This window comes from Peromyscus californicus, unplaced genomic scaffold (assembly GCF_007827085.1).
Source record: "Peromyscus californicus insignis strain IS unplaced genomic scaffold, ASM782708v3 Scaffold_3__1_contigs__length_106647218, whole genome shotgun sequence".
In the NCBI taxonomy this organism is placed as follows: Eukaryota; Metazoa; Chordata; class Mammalia; order Rodentia; family Cricetidae; genus Peromyscus; species Peromyscus californicus.
The window spans coordinates 19,685,695-19,703,219 of NW_026294551.1; the positions used below are offsets into that span (position 1 = coordinate 19,685,695).

General features: G+C 45.9%; 1 protein-coding gene across 1 annotated transcript in view; it reads right to left on the reverse strand.

Annotated features, from left to right (window-relative positions):
- The window catches only part of Nmt1 (N-myristoyltransferase 1), a 40,821-nt gene that overhangs the window by 18,719 nt on the left and 4,577 nt on the right, over nt 1–17,525 (reverse strand). Inside the window, exons 2-3 of the mRNA XM_052755793.1 lie at nt 7,146–7,254; nt 3,557–3,701 (exon numbers count right to left, since the gene is read on the reverse strand). Of these exons, the coding sequence (XP_052611753.1) occupies nt 3,557–3,701; nt 7,146–7,254 (254 nt within the window). The remainder of the gene's footprint in view (nt 1–3,556; nt 3,702–7,145; nt 7,255–17,525) is intronic.

Sequence of the window (17,525 nt, forward strand, 5' to 3'; positions counted from 1 at the left end):
CTCAAGGTTCAGCCAACTAACTGTTTATTGTTTAAGTTTTGAATTTCAATGTGACTGTTGGGAAATGCTGAGCACTATGTGTCTCCTGTCCTTGCTTTACAGTCTGGCTAACATTGCCATGGTTACTTACTCACTGGCTGGTCAGTGTGATATCCCTAGTCCGAGAGAAACCGTGTAGTTTCTCATGTGTTATCAGAATGGTTCTACTTCTTTTTGTTTACTCAAGAAATGTTGTGACTCTGAAAATGTTAACTCATATATTTGTCCAGAGTTTATTCTGTGTAGTAGAGAGATGTAGAAATGTGAAGAGAGATATATAACTGTGAGGAGAAAGAGATGCAACTGTGTGGAGACAGAGAGATATAGCTGTACAGAGATGTGCAGCTGTATAGAGAGATGTGTGGCTGTGTAGAAGAGAGCTGTAGCTGTGTGGAGACAGAGATTTTTTCAGAGATTTTTCAAGATGAAGTAAAAGAGAAAGTTACCATTAGAAAGCATTTGTTTCTTTACGCATCAGATAGAGAGCTTTAATTCTCGCTGACATAGTGGATTTTTTTGTATAACATGTGCTGCTGGAAGCTGGTCCTCTGGCAGCAATAAAAGTCCTTTATTTTCTGCACATGGATCAGGTCCCAACTGTGTAAATTACCTTCTGCTGTGAGGAGAAGCTTCTCTGATGAGGGTATTTTTATTAAAGATATATATTTTTTATGTATATGACACATGTGTATACACACTAAGTGGTCATAAAAGGGCACTGGATCCCCTGGAGCTGCAATTCAGGCAGTTATGATTTGTCTCATGTGGGTGGTGGTAACCAAGCTCCAGTCATCTATAACCACTAAGCCATCTCTCAAGTCCATGGCCTTGAACTCTTGATCCTTCTAACTCCACTTCTCAAGTGTTGGGATTACAGCTAAACATCACCATGCCCAGCCTGTAAATTTGGTTTTATCTTCCACGCCACAGTATGTGTGTGGAGGTTAGAAGACAACTAGCAAGAGTCATTTTTCTCTTTCCACCAAGTTCTAGGGATCAAACTCAGGTTATGAGGTTTGGCAGCAAGCTCCTTTCCCCACTGAGCCATCTGTATACACCAAAAGTTCTCAGGCTAAAAGGCACACACCTTTAATCCCAGCACTTGGAAGGCAGAGGCAGGTGGATCTCTGTGAGTTCGAGGCCAGCCTGGTCTACAGAGCGAGTTCCAGGACAGCCAAGGCTACACAGAGAAACCCTGTCTCAAAGAAAACAAAAAAGAAAAAGAAAAGAAAGAAAAAGGAATCACAAATGGAAAAAGTTAAATATGCCCTGATACAGACTAAAAACTGTCTGGAGGCCTTTCAAAGGTGAACTTACAGTGATTTTTAAACTATGAAGAATTCCAGGCCTCTTCAGTAGAACAGAGCTTAATTAAAATCTCCCTAAAGGTGAGACATGTTATTAACACAGCACCCTTTTTTTTAATTTTATTTTTTGAGACAAAGTCTTTCTACTTTATCCAAACTGGCCTTGAACTCATTCTGTCTGTGGCTCAGGCTGGCCCTGAACTTACGCTTTCTGTCTCTACCTCCCAAGTAGCAGGGATAACAGGTCTACGCCACAGGAAGGCCCAACTCAACACAGCATATTGCATGAACTTTACAATCAACAGTCCCCCATTTAGGCCGAGAATGGTGGTTCACCCCTGTAATCCCACAGCTTAGACAGCTGAGTGAGGCAGGAGGGTTGGCCACAAGTTCAAGGACCCTGTCTTGAAAACAAAGTCACCTCAAAGAAAAACAAAACAAAACAAAGCAAAGCCTCCCCTGTTTAAGTGAGAGAAAAGCAAGTAACCACACAGCACCATCCTCATGGTTTGCAGAAGGGAAAGGTAAGGTCTCTGCCATGCAGACTAGCTTATGCCTGGGAGCGTGAAGGGGGCACCTCTCATAGCCTGACTCAGTGAAACAGAGATATCCTGAATTAGGTCCTGATGGCCAAATCTCAACTCATCTCTTCATTAGCTCCTATTCTCTGGGCTGGAGCAAAGTTATTTTCTCGAATGAACCTTAACCCAAGAGATTACCTAAAACTAGGCCATAACACAGAGCAGCCCATTGGGGAATCTCACCAATGGTAGAGTGAGGGACTCTTCAAATACTTCTAGCTCCTTACCAGAGTCAGTGCAGATATGGGGAGCAGATAGACAACGAATCCCTCACTGTTCCCTCCCCATTTTTATCTCCTCAAATCGTGTCTGTGTTGTTGCCAAGCTGACAGCTACATCTGTCCAAGAGCAGAGCTTACTTTGTTCTGTTTTTGAGACAGGGTCTCTCTACATGGCCCTGGCTGTCCTAGAACTCATTATATAGACTAGGCGGGCCTCAAACTCACGGAGATGCCTCTGCCTCCAGAGTGCTAGGATTGAAGGATGTGCCACCACACCTGGCTATTTTTACTTTATACTGGTTACCCATCATGGTACTGACCACTTTAAGTCGGGAAACACCTGCTATGTATGCTTTCCACCTCTGCAGACAAATGTGGGCACAGCTGTCTTTTACCTCCTGGTATTTGACTTGGCTCTGCCCTCCCACAATGTACCAGAAGTCTTATAATGTTTCTGGAGGATAGTTACACTGGCAACTTGATCATCACTTACATTTGGTGTTAGAGCATGCATTTTGGGGCTGGAGAGATGGCTCAGCAATTAAGAGAACATGCTGCAGGGACCCAAATTCAGTCCCAGCACCAGTATTAGGAGGCTCACATCTGCCTGTTGTTCCGTGGCTGCACTCACAAGCACTCATACACACACAATCAGATAGTTTAAAAATGATAAAGATTTTAAGAAAACACAAGTTACTTCCTCAGCTACATACATAAGAAAGAAGAAGTGGTCCTCAACGGTCCCAGAAGCAAAACCCAATCACTCCTAAAACCTTTGTCCACCAGAAGCCCTGAGGTCAGTGGCCAAGGTCAGCTGTGGTTCAGGCCTAGCAGACACCTCTAACTCCAGCATGCGCAATCACTTCTGGAATACTTTTGGGATTTCTGTCTGTCTAATCCCTTTACAAGTTTATTACAGCATTTTTTAGATTAGTTTTATTTTGAGACAGGGTCTCACTATGTAGCTCTGGCTGAAACACCCCTTATAGACCAGGCTGGCCTCAAACACAGAGATCCATTTGCTTCTGCCTCCAGGAGCTGGAAGTAAAGGTGCCACCCCTCCTGACTTCATTATGGCTTCAGAGTTCACATTGGTCCACACAAACAAAACAGTCTTTCACTAATTTAAGTGGGAAGATAGACCCACGGACAGGCATCCCCACTCATCACATGCTAATTGTTCTCTGTAGATTTAAGATGATGATGGACTAAAAAGAATTGTCGTTTGTTCTGTGTGTGCTGCTGTGAAATGATAAGGTCTCTGAACAACAGTCTTTTATGTGCCCCTTTTACAGACAATCCTCCAGAAATAATGATCTCTAGGACCTTATGGCCTCCCCTACAAAACTCCCACAGAAGCGAAGCTAAGACTCATTCCTTACTCTCACCTGCAAAAGGAAATACATACCCAATTTGGGGACTGGCTGTGTATCCCAGAACTGGTAGCTTCGCTTGCTGGCCTCCTCCATGGTTTTGGCAGGTCCCTGACCCACTGAGAACAGCTCAATGGCCTTCTGTATTTCCTGGATCCTCTCTGCTGGCAAAGAGTTCATCTGGACAAGACAGGCGGAAAAAGAAAAGATCCATTGTGTTAACAAGACTTACGAGTCATTGTGAGTCCAAGAGTTAGCTAGGCCAGATGTGGTAAAGCACACCTTTTATCCCAGCACTGGGAGGCAGAGGCGGGCAAATCTCTGTGAGCCAGTTTGGTTTACACAGAGAGCTCCTGGCCAACCAGTGCTAAATAGTGAGAGCCTGTCTCAAACAAACAGACAAACAAACAAAAGAGTTAGCAGGCCGGGCGGTGGTGGCGCACGCCTTTAATCCCAGCACTCAGGAGGCAGAGGCCAGCGGATCTCTGTGAGTTCGAGGCCAGCCTGGGCTACCAAGTGAGTTCCAGGAGAGGCGCAAAGCTACACAGAGAAACCCTGTCTCGAAAAACCAAAAAAAAAAGAGTTAGCATGGTACAGGAGTACACATCTGTAATCCTAGTTCTCAGGAGGTAGAGGAAAAGGATTAGAAGTTTGAGGCCGCCGGGCGGTGATGGCACACACCTTTGATCCCAGCGCTTGGGAGGCAGAGGCAGGTGGATCTCTGTGAGTTCAAGGCCAACCTGGGCTACAGAGTGAGTTCCAGGAAAGACGCAAAGCTACACAGAGAAACCCTGTCTTGAAAAAAAACAAAAAACAAAAAACAAAACAAAACAAAAAAAAAGTTGTTTGAGCTTGGCTACATGAGACCCTGCATGAAAACACCAAGCGTTCAGGGCTATAGAGACAGGTCAGCTGGTAAAGTGCTGAATGAGTGCCTCATTGCAGCATGAGGACCTGAGCCTGCTCTTCAGCACCAAGATAAAAGAGTCGGCATGGTGGTGTGTGTATAATCCCTCTGCTGGGGAGGAGGAGCTAGGAGGACCAACAGCCCAACCAATCTGGCCAAGTCATGGAGCTCCAAATTCATGAGAAACCCATCTCAAAAATAAGGTGGCAAGTGATTAAGAAAGAAACCTGATACTGGCCTCCAGCCTCCACATAAGATGTGCAACATACATGAACAAGTACACACAAACATACAACCAAGAGTTCAAGTTAAAGGGTACAATAAAAAAAAGTACGTGGTTCTTCAGTTCTAATCAGAGGCTATTTATATAAGACATGGAGAAGAGAGTAGCTGAAAATTAGCTAATGGGTGCTACCCATGGGATATTGTTGTTTTATTTTTTGTTTGTTTTTGTTCTGTACAGGGTCTCACTATCTAGTCTCGGCTGGCCAGGAAACCCCTGAGCAGACCAGGCTGACCTCAGCCTTTCCGCTGACTCCTTGCCTCTGCTAGGACTGCCAGCGCACACCACCACACTTGGATTTGCCTAGAGTGTTTCCCCATCTCAGTCTCATGCTGTTTACGCCAAAAGTAATAGAGCCAAGTGCAAAACTTCAAGCAATGCAGAATGTAGAAAAGACAAAGGGAAAAAAAACCCAAAACCCTGTAGCTAGGTGTAGTGGCATAAGTTTGTAGTTCCCGCCGAGAGGCCTGGATATGAGGGTCAGAAATTCAAGGACAGCATGGGCAACATAAGATAACGTCTTAAAAAGGAAAAAAACAAAAAAGGAAAGGGCTGGAGAGATGCCTCAACAGTTAAGAGCACTGCTGCTCTTCCAGAGGACCCAGGTCTGATTTCCAGCACCCACATGGCAGCTCACAACTGTCTCTGACTCCAGTTCCAGGGGATCCAACACTCTCTTCTGGCCTCCATAGACACTGCTCACGTGATGCACAGATATACATGCAGGCAAAATACCTAGACGCATAAAAATCAACCTCGTCTCCTTAACTATAATCCTTGTACAAATAGTTTTAACCTAAAAAATATGAGAAATATATAGAACCCCAGACTTCTCTGGATGCAAGTTCTAAAACCACAGACATCTTTTTCAAAAAGTAAAATTGGAAGCTGGTAAGATGGCTCAGTAGATAAAGGTATTTCCTGCCACGCCTGATGACCTGAGTTCAATGCCCAGGACCCACATAGTGGAAAGAGAGAACCAACTGTCAACAGTTACCTTGAACTTCTCCAGGTAGGCTGTACATTTGCCTCACCTGGTATGAAGAAGCATGTGCATCCACATCCACAGACACACCTACAGCCCCCACACAGAGCAAAAATGAGTGCTAGAAGTATAGCTTAGTGGTAGAGAACTTGCCTTGCATGTGCAAGACACTGGGTTCAAGCCCTAGGGTCACAAAAATAACACATAAAAAAGCAAAAAAGCATAAAAATTCAGTTTCATATTATTCTACAACAAATTATGCCTTAGGTCTGACATGGCACACACCTTTAACCTAGGCAGAAGCTGGAGGATCTCTGTATCTTAAATAAAATTTATGAAACAAAACAAACCTCAAACCTATGCATTCAAAGGAAGCTAGGGGTGTGGCTCAGTAGCAGAGCATGGTAAGTGTGTAGGAGGCTCCTGGTTAGATCTTAGCACACTAATCCCAGTGTCTTAGACCTTCTCTTCGGGGAGACCAAACTACATACTGTGCCGCCAAATGCACTCCGTGTATGCACCACAGTGTATTGACCCAGGCCCTGACTGATTAACTGATGGGTATTCTGATGGTTTGCTCTTTGATTGTGATACTGTAACACAGTGGTTCTCAACCTCCCTAATGCTGCAACCCTTTAATACAGTCCCTCATGTTGTGGTGACCCCCAACCATGAAATTATTCTGTTGCTACTTCATAACTGTCATTTTGCTACTGTTATAAATCATAATGTAAATATCTGAATGCAGGCTATCTGATATGTGACTGCTGTGAACGGGGTCATGACCCCCAGGTTGAGACCTGCTGCTAATGACTCTCTTCTAAATTAAAAAATATTTTGTAGCTGGGAGGTGGTGGCACATGCCTTTAATCCCAGGACTCAGGACGCAGAAGCAGTCAGATTTCTGTGAGTTCAAGACCAGCCCGGTCAACAGAGTGAGTTCCAGGACAGCCAAGGCTACACAGAGAAACTCTGTCTTGAAATAAAACAATCCCCCCTAAAATAAAACCAAACCAAAAAAGAAATATTGTGTATGTGTGTACATGTGCACGTGCCACAGGGTGTGTGTGGAGGTCAGAGAATAACTTTCAGGAGTCGGTTCTCTCCTACCACTGTGTGGGTCCAGGGGACCAAGCTGGTCACCAGGCCTGGCTGCAAGAGACTTAAGACCCAGAAGACCAAGAACCACGGCTCTAAGAAGCAGGGGCTGTCACACCATCACTCTGTGGCACCTGACCCACACACATGCGATATGAGCCTGTAATTCTGCAATTCTGGTACTGCGCTTGGAGTCGGGTACACCTGCTGGGTCTTTTAAGGTACTGAGAGCAGTTTCATCACCAAGGAAGGGCACAGAGGACAGACAGCACTGGAGTGGAGATGATCAGTCTAAACTGTCCCTACACTTTGACCTCAACACTCATCAGCCCTACGGAGTCCCCTCCTTACCTTCACAGGCTGATCCTGGGCCGCATCTGTGTCGCTGCCTTTCTCTTTCTTCCTCTTCTGCTTCTTCTTCTTCTTCTTGGCTCCAGTGTCATTGGCTGGACTCAAGCCACTGAAAGACAAGGTGAAAAGAACATCGGATGCTTTAAACCACAGACAAAAGGCTCTTCTGTGGAGCAGATCTTCCTAACCAAGCTGCTGGCTTCAGAAGCAGACTGGAGAATCCAGCTCCCAGAAGGGGCGTTTGGAGGACACCAGCAAGCACAGTTCCCGCTCCACTCCCACCCTTCAGCTCCCAAGGGAGGAGACACTGTGCAAGGCATGAACTATTTATTTTAAAGGGCCTTTTCTGTTCTTACATTCATTCATTCATTCATTCATTCATTCATTCATTCACTCACTCACTCGCTCATTGAGACAGGGTCTCAAGCAGCCACGCTGACCTCCATCAATGACTTTGGACTTCTGATCCCCCTGCTTTCAACTCCAGAATGCTGAGGTTATAGGCACTCCACCCACCTGGTCTATGGGGCTCAAACCCAAAGCTTCTTGCATGTAAAGAAAGCTTTCTACCAACTTAACTACATTCCCAGTCTTTTCCTTTTCTTTTCTTCTTCTTTTTTTTTTTGAGACAAGGTCTTGCTATATAACCTTGGCTAACCTGGTACTCAGTATGTATCTCAGGCTGGCCTCAAACTTATGGCAATCCTCCTGCCTCAGCCTCCTGAGAGCTGGGATGGTAGTTATAAGTCACCACATCCTTTTTTGGGAGGTGGGAGGAACGTCTACTTATTTCTTTAGATTGTCAGCCTGCACTAAAGACATGTGTCGACACTGTGTTGATACCAACACCACTTCCTTACGGCCCTAAATTAAAAAGGACAGCCAAAAGACAGTAGCAGTCTTTTGGGAATCCTTTGCCCCGACTTCTCCAAGTGGTATGTTCACTGGGTTTCCCCAACTGGACCTAGCACACAAGACAGTATGGAAAGGAGAGCAGGATAAAGAAAAGAAGCATCTGACATTACTGCAGTCCATGCCCAAAATGGTCAATAAAGAGAAGTGCCCAAACTAGACATTAGGCAGCAAGATTGAGGGGTCACTGATGGCAAACCCAGACCTAGAAATGATGGGAAAATCCAACCACAGCAGTCTCATGCAGCTACTTTCGCCACGGGCAGATGAGAACTTTGTGTAGAGGCAGTAAAGGGACGCCCTCAGGCCGTTTTTCCTTAGTAAGACACGCAAAACCGTTGTCTACCTACATTAAATGTCAATCAGACCAGGCCCGGTGTCACATAACTGCTACTAGAGCTCCTGGGAGGCTCAGGTGGGGACAACATAAACAGACATGGTGGCGCACATCTTTAATCCCAACATGCAGGAGGCAGATCTTTGTGAGTTCAAGGCTAGCCTGATCTACACAGTAAGTTCCAGGCCAGCAAGGGCTACACTGTAAAACCTCATCTTAAAGAAGACATGGTGGTTCCGAGTTCCAGGCCAGTCTGGAGGAGAACACGGAGCTGTAGGCTGGCCTGAGTTACAGTGAAAGACATTGTTTAAAAAGAATTTTTTTTTTAATTTAAAAAAGGAAACAGGGGGCTGGAGAGATGGCTCAGCGGTTAAGAGCACTGACTGTTCTTCCAGAGGACATGAGTTCAATTCCCAGCAACCACATGGTGGCTCACAACCATCTGTAATGAGATCTGGTGTCCTCTTCTGGCCTGCAGGGACACATGCAGGCAGAACACTGTATAAATAATAAATAAATAAATCTTTAAAAAATATAAAAAAGGAAACAGATCCTTCAGGGTTTCAAAGCACCGTGTGGATATTTGAATATTAATGCAAGTGATAAATGCTATCAGTAGTATCAAGTATACATATATAAAGAGAAAGCAACCTGTAATCACACTTCCATTTCTTGGGCTAAGGCTGTAGCTCAGTGGCAGAGTGCTTGCCTAGCATGCTCTAGACAACAGGTTTTATCCCCAGTCCCAGAAGGAAAAAAGGGTGGGGGTGGATCTGGTAGAAATACACTGTCATCTCTTTATATGTGGAGTCTCCAGATTTACCTCCTCTTGTTCCATGGACAGGGGATTTAGGAGACTGTGGAAGGATTATGAAGCCAGGGAGTCAAGGCTGGCAGCTCTCTCCCTCAGACAAGCATATGGTCATCACGTCTGGACACAAACACATCTAATGAGTATTCTATTAATGAGACACAGAAGGTACAGCAAGAGGGGACCGAGGACATTCAGAGATGGGAAGGCAAACTCCTTACAACCAGATGCTCAGTGAATCTCCCAAGGCCACAGCAAATAGGAGGGAGTCACAGTTACCCATGAACTTAGATAACTTCCTTATTTATTTATTTATTTATTCATTCATTCATTCATTCATTCATTTATATGGTTTTTTGAGACAGAGTTTCTCTGTGTAGCTTTAGAACCTTTCCTGGAACTCACTCTGTAGCCCAGGCTGGCCTCGAACTCACAGAGATCACCTGCCTCTGCCTCCCGAGTGCTGTGATTAAAGGCATGCGCCACCACTGCCCGGCGCTCTCTCTCTCTCTCTCTCTCTCTCTCTCTCTCTCTCTCTCTCTCTCTCTTTTTTAATGTGCATTGGTGTTTTGCCTGCATGTATAGCTATCTATGTGAGGGTGTCAGATCTTGAAGTTACAGACAGTTGTGAGCTGCCGTGTAGGTGCTGGGAATTGAACCTGAGTCCTTTGGAAGAGCAGCCAGTGTTCTTAACGGCTGAGCCATCTCTCCAGCCCCTAGATAACTTCCTCTTAATAGCTCACTTGTTATCATCCTATGTACTCCCCTTCAGAGCCTGTCACAACTCTGCGGTCTTCTTATTTCAGAGATACTCTCTTTTCGGTCTCAAGATTATGTGTAGTGTTGAAAGGTTAAATAAAATCCAGTTAATGTGCTTTATTCATGTCAGTTTACAGAGTGAATGATCAGGGCCCTCCCTGTGTATGAATTCCCATACAAATCTTATGTTTGTCTTGTAGCCCTTCAAGCTGGTCTTGAACTGGGAGATCTGCCGCCTGGGTGCTAGGATTAAAGGCATGCACACTACCACCACCACCACCACCACCACCACCACCACCACCACCACCACCACCACCCCACCACCACCCCGGCTCATACAAATCACTTTTATACTTCTGTATAAAAGAACCAAAAGGTGAAGGTGAAGAAATGTTGCATCCAGGTGTGGTAGGTCATTTTTGGGAAACAGAGGCAAGATCATTGCCACAAGGCCAAGGCCACCCTGGTCTAGATGGGGAGTCCCAGGCCAGCCAGGGCTACACAGCAAGACTAGGTCTCAAAACCACAAACAACTATAAAAGGAAACTGCTACATGTTAGTTAACCAATTGGATATTTACTAAACACAATTTTACATGGCAATAAATGACCACCTTTCGGCTTTGTAAGTCTTTACAAAGTGTGCAAAATCACTATAGAATGTCTTCCTTGGCTGAGCATGGTTGCATGAGCCATGGCACGAGCCTATGACCCAAGTACCTGGGAGGGAGAGGCAGGAAGATCATTCCAAGTTTGTGGCCATCTTGGTCTACAGAACGAGTTCCAAGCCAGCCAGGACTACACAGTGAAACTGTCAAAGAAAGAAAGTTGGTCAGTCAGTCTGCCTTCCCAAGCCTCTTCAGAAGAGAGGCTGTGGGCACTGTCACTGCCTGACCCCACTTCTGCAGAAAGATCAGGTTACACTCAGGTTCTGTTTTTGGTGGTAAGCTGGTCTGTTTTGTGTTGAGACAAAGTTGTAGACCAAGCTGGCCTTCACCTCAACGAGATCCTCCTGCCTCTACTTCCCAAGTGCTAGGACAAACGGCATACAACACCACACCTGCCTTTATGTTTGCTTGTTTGTTCTTGGTTTTTTTGAGACAGGGTTTCTTTGTGCAGCCTTAGATGTCCTGGAACTCACTTTGTAGACCAGGCTGACTTTGAACTCACAGAAATCTGCAAGCCTCTGCCTCCCAAGTGTTAGATTAAAAACATGCACCACCACTGCCCAGATGGCTTTATGTTTTAATTTTATAATTCATTCTACTGAGGTATTGGGCCACAACTATGAGAACACATGAAGTCGCCATAGTCTTATAGACAAAAAGCCCAAAAGGGGAGACAACTGAATCAGGGGAGACACCTAGGAGTCCAGTACCATGAACTTTCAAGACAATTATAATAACTTAATCATTCATAAGACACCAAGCTTAAAAGCCTTGAGAACACGCACACCTGCTAGAGGAGGCTAAGCAAGGCAGTGCAGTATCACTGCTTAGGAGGATGAGTAAGACTGTGTGAACCCACGAGTTTTGAGGCTAGGACCTTGGTTGAGTATTGCAGGGCATGCCAGGATTCAGTAAACTGAAACAGAAATCTCTTATAAATACAAGACAGAGACTGACCAGAGGTACACACTTACTACAGCAAACCAAAGCTTAACTTGCTCCTTCCATTCCAAAATACCAAGCAGGGACTTGGGTGAAATCTGTCCTTGGAAAGTAGGGAATGTCTGCTATGGGAACTGAGATGTGTTCACACACAATGGCTGCTGGTTGCTGGGTGGTGGTGGCCCACTCCCAGGACTCAGGAGGCAGAGGCAGGCAGATCTCTGAGTTCGAGGTCAGCCTGGTCTACAGAGTGAGTTCCAGGACAGCCAGGGCTACACAGAGAAACCCTGGGGGTGTGGCTAGTATCAATAACTAACCTAGCAAATATAGGATGAATTGAAAGAATGGCAGATCCAAGACAGGGAAGAAAAGCAATTAGGAAATCTCATCTTCAAAGCTGTCAAGATGGCTTAGCAAGGAAAAGGCACTGGCGTGCCAGCCAGGCAACCTGAATTCAACACCTGAGATTCATGTAAAGGTAGAAAGAGAACCAGCTCCACAACTGTCCTCTGACCTACCCACCTACACACACACACACACACACACACACACACACACACACACACACACACACTGGCATGTGTGAGATCGGGTCTTATACTGTAGCCCTGGCTAGCTTTGAACTCATAGTGATCCTCCTGCTTCAGCCACAAGACTATTAGGATTATAAGTGTGAACCATCACGCTCAACTAGAAATGTGTCCTTTTTGTTTTTTTGAGACAGGGTTTCTCTGTGTCGTCCTGGCTGTCCTGGAACTCACTCTGTAGACCAGGTTGGCCTCCAACTCAGATCTGCCTGCCTCTGCCTCCCGAGTGCTGGGATTAAAGGTGTGCGCCACCACACCCCACAGGAATGTCATTTTTTAAGGAAGGCCCTAAATGTTAAATTCAAGCACAGAAGAATTCTTATGGATGCTCTTGTACAAAATCAGGGCAGCAGGAGGAGATGGAAAATGAGCCTCCGTGCTTCTAAAATAGAACAGTGCCGGGTGTGTGTGGGTGGGTGGGAAGGGCAAGCTGACAGATGAACAGGAACACAGAACTTGCCGACAGCACGAAGGGTCCGTAACACAGGCCTCCTCTCCCTTACGGGATGACAAACACCCAAATGTGTGTGCCTGGGAACTAAAATCTTTTATCATGGGAGAGGAAGAGTAGAGGGGACCTCCAGCCTTGGGAGGAGTCTCCCAGCAATCTGCCTTAACCTGTTCTTACAGGAGACCACAATGAGGAAACCTGGTCATCAACTAACCAACCAGTACCCAGGGACAAGCCACCAATCTCTAAAGAGGTAGGGCCTTTTCTCCCTGACATGTTCAAAGCAATGGTTCCCAACCTGTAGGTTGCAACCTCTTGGGGTCACCTAAGACCATCAGAAAACACAGATATTTACATTATGATTCAGAACAGTAGCGAAGTTACAGTTATGAAGTAGCAATGAAAAGTTTAAGGTTGGGGGGGGTCACCACAACATGAACTGTATTAAAGGGTGGCAGCATCAGGAAGGTTGAGAACCATGCACTGGTTACAGTCTCACCCCCCCACTCCCATAAGGATGTATCTGAGAAGCCTCCAAAGCCAAGTTATTAACTGTCTTCTCACACTAGGCCCAAGAAGGAAGCTTTAGTGTGAAGAGCAGGTGTTAAAGGTAGCGAGGAGAGGCAGAAATGGGGGCACATGCCTGTAGTTCATGGAGGCCATGGCAGGAAGATGGAGAGTTCCAGGTCAGCCTGAGGTAATGTTGAGGATGAGCCATGTTTTACTCTGAAAGCCATCTTTTACTCCTCACTGACATCTGCTTTAAAATTATAATCTCCTAAAAAACTATACATATAATTATTTACATAAAATGATGGGTTTCTTTCTTTGCCTCGCAACGATTTTAAAAATGTTCTGAGCAAAGGGGCCACACCACACAGCTGTTTCCACAGCCCTCCTGTTACACTGCACACAGCTAGGAGCTCAACCACTTTATGCTTGCCTGATGCTTTCTAGGCACAATGGACTAAAATAAAACGCAGAAAAGCTACAGCCCAAAAGAGGTCAGTGAAAACATCTCTAGTGCTGTTTCCACAGGACAGCTATGCCAACATTCTGAGAAAGCACTGAATGCTGTGCCCTTCTGTGCCTGGCTTGGGACTTTCAAAGACCAACTTCCTTGCCCCTGGCAGTGGCCCTCCTCAGGTCACGTCCTACTCCTAAGGTCAAGCAGAGAGCCACTGGCACTATTCAAATGGGACGTACTGTCTGCAACACAGACTGCAGGTCTGTTTCGGAGAGCCAAGTTCAGAAGAAAAGTCATAACTTCTGGTCACTTATTTCCTTCTTTTGTTTTGTTTGCAATGGGGACCCACCATGGCTAACCTTGAACTCAAGATTCTCCTATGCCAGCTTCCTGTGTACCAGGGCATGTGGCTTTATTTTCCTTTCTTTTTTTTTTTTTAATTTTATTTATTTATTTATTTTGACACAGGATCTTTCTATATAGCCCTGGCTGCCCTGGAACCCACTATGTAGACCAGGCTGGCCTCAAACTCACAGAGATCTGCCTGCCTCTGCCTCTCACATGCTGGTATTAAGGGCCTATAGGACCATACCCAGTTTTTGTTTTCGTTTGGTTTGGTTTTTCGAGACAGGGTATCTCTGTGTAGCTTTGCACCTTTCCTGGAACTCACTTTGTAGACCAGGCTGGCCTCGAACTCACAGAGATCCGCCTGCCTCTGCCTCCCGAGTGCTGGGATTAAAGGTCTATAGGCCCATACCCAGTTTTAATTTTTTAACTTTTATGTATGTGTGTATGTTTGTACATGCGTGCGCCAGTGCTCTCAGAGACCAGAGGTGTCAGATTCCCTGGAGCTAGAGTAACAAGCAGTTATAAGCCTCCTGCCATGCATGCTAGAACCAAACTCTGGTCCTCTGGTAGAGCAGGATGGGCTCTTGGCAGCTAAGCCATGACCACAGCCCCCCATTCTCTCTGCCTCTGAAAGCTAGAAGCTAATTCTTGGGACTATAAAGTAAGTTTTCCCCAGAAAGGTACTGAAATAAATCCTGCACTCTAGTTCTAATTTCGACATCAGGAGAGCCTTTTGCAAGTGAAGTTACCCTTGGGGATGTGACACATTCACCAACGATCATCCTAGTACTCACAAAGCCCAGAGACAGACAGACAGAGGGACATTTACAAGGACACTCAGGAGGAAACCAGGTGGCAGGAGTCAGGATCAGCTGCATATTCTCTGTACTGCTGTGGCTGCTGGATCACAGGGTACTACACCCCAAACTCCACACATCCCCACCAATGAGTTAGATTGGGAGTTTGGGGAATAGATGGCTGCCAAGCCTGATGACCTGAGTTTGAACCCAGGATTCACATGGTGGAATGGAGAGAACTGACTTCCTTCAAGATGTCTGATATCCACATGTATACTGTGGCACATGTGCACACATGCAAATACATAAAATGTAATAAATTAAAAAACAAGACCTGCTTGTGACTTCTAAATTCCTACTGCCACAGAGGCACTCGGAGGCTATGGAAGGAGATTGTAGGCAGCAATTACAGAAGCCTGCTCTTATGGTCCCCTTTGCCTCCTCTGGATGTCTGGAGGGATGAACGAGCCAATTCCTGTCATGGAGGAGAGCTATTTTTGAGAGCTCACCAAGACTGACAGAAGTGACTAAAAGCTGGCCAGCAGAAAACAAGGCTAAAATGAGATAAACACTGAAGTCCAACAGTTTGAGTTTGGGTGGTGCACTGTGACCTGGTAAGTCAAAGATCAAACCAAACGCTATTCCATGTTCTATCCGTGTCCACTGAGGGCGACCCTGGTCTGTCAGCGAGAGTTTAAAGAGCTAGCCAGCTCCACTGCCACCCAACTCCCTGTCTGAGAAAATGCACAAGTTGCTGAAGAGATCCAAAGAGAGGACTCTCGCTGCTACAGGATGCAGGAGCTGGGAGTGCTGCTCCGTGGTTGCACCTCTCATGTGTAACGTGCTGGGTCTGAACATCAGCACCACCAGCAAAAGAAAAACAAAAAAAGATTCGGAATACAGAAGTCAATTCCAGAGGGAAAACACATGCAGCCACTTTCAAACGGATCCTCTAAGTGTCAGAGGGCGAGGTGGAGGCTCACAACAAAAGCCGAAGTGAAAGCACAGATGCACGTAGGGTCTAGTGCATACTAGCAGTGACAGCAGGCACTCGACTCCAGTCAACCTCCAGCTGCTCCTCAGTCAGCATACCAGACAGCACTGCCCTGGCGGGGCATTTCAGGTGTTAATTTTAGGTGCTTAATATAGAGAACATAGTATTTCATGTGCTTTAAAGGGAACAATCACAAGGACACTTTCTCTGAGGAATCAGAAAAAGGCTTAAAAAGTAGAGCTTGGCCGGGTGGCAGTGGCACACGCCTTTAATCCCAGCACTCGGGAGGCAGAGGCCCGCGGATCTCTGTGAGTTCAAGGCCAGCCTGGGCTACCAAGTGAGTTCCAGGAAACCCTGTCTCCAAAAAAAAAAAAAAAAAAACCCTGAATTAGGAGTTGTGGCTCACGCCTGTAATTCTAGCCCTTGGGAGGCTAAGGCAGTGATCCTCTCACCACAAGTCTAAAGCTAGCCTTGCTACAAACTGAAACACACAAACAACAACCAAACAAGCAAAAAGAATGCAGGTGGCCAGGTGGGGTGGCACAGGTCTTTAGTCCCAGCACTGGAAGGCAAAGGCAGGAAGGTCTGAGTTTCAGGACAGCCAGGGCTACACAGAGAATCCCTGTCTCAAAAAACCTGAACCAATGAATGAATGAATGAAAATAAAAAATGGAGGTGTAGGTAAGATAGATGGCTTAGTGGATAAAGGTGCTTATAGCCAAGTCTGACCACCTGAGTTTGATCCCCAAGACCCACACAGACGACAACTGACCCACAAGCAGTCAGTCTCTGACCTCTGCAAGCTTGTTATGCACACACAAAATGCCCACAAATAAGGAAATGCAGTAAATTTGTTTTTAAATGGAGATTTGAGATTTTTTAAGAAAGAAGAGAAAAAGCTACAGCACCCTCCTCCTGCAGCCCCTGTTCCCTGAGCTCCAGAAAGGGTTAACTGGCAGCTTGGCAAAGCTGACAAACTGTGGAGTGGGCATATTAGTTCAACAATGTGGGAGATCAGCAAAAGCAGTTTGCCATGGGCAGCAGTCTCCCTGAAATAGGCTTCATTTACTTTTAATTTCTTCTGCTCTCCAGTTTCTTCTCTTTGAAGCAGCTCTTGATTAGTTTCTTTTTAACTACCATTTAATTAGGAAATATAATTAGAATACTTATTTGATATCAGTGATGAGAGTTCTCTTCATTTTGCTTTGATCTAGTTTTGAAAAACCAAAAGCTTCAGAACTAAAAAGATTTCTCCTTCCCAAGTGCTGGATGTAGTCACAAGCCGACGAGCAGCACGGATGGCGCCACTTGTGACAAGAGGAAGACACAGCACGGAAGGGAGCTTGGCGGCATTTACCTTCTGTCCTAGTTACCTGACACAGCCCGGCGTCAGTCATCTGAGAGGAGACTGGATTGAGGAACTGCCTAGATCAGTCTGGCCTGGGGACGTGTGCTGCAGACACGGGAGCCCAGCCCACTGTGGGCAGCACCATCCCTAGGCAGGTGGTCCTGAGCTGTAGAAGGAAGGAAACTGAGCCCTAAGAAATGGCCTAGCAATTACTAGTAGTGCTGGGCATGGTGCCACACGCCCGTCATCCCAGCCCTTGGGTGGCAGAGGCAGGTGGATCTCTGTGAGTTCAAGGATAGTCTGGAACAAGTCCCAGGCCTGCCAGAGCTGCATAGTAAGATCCTGCAATTTAAAAAAAAGCACTAGCTGTTTTTCTAGAGGCCCCGAGTTTGGTTCTTAGCACCCATACTGGGTGACTCACAACCATCTGTAACTCCATGGGAACAGGTGTCCTCTTCTG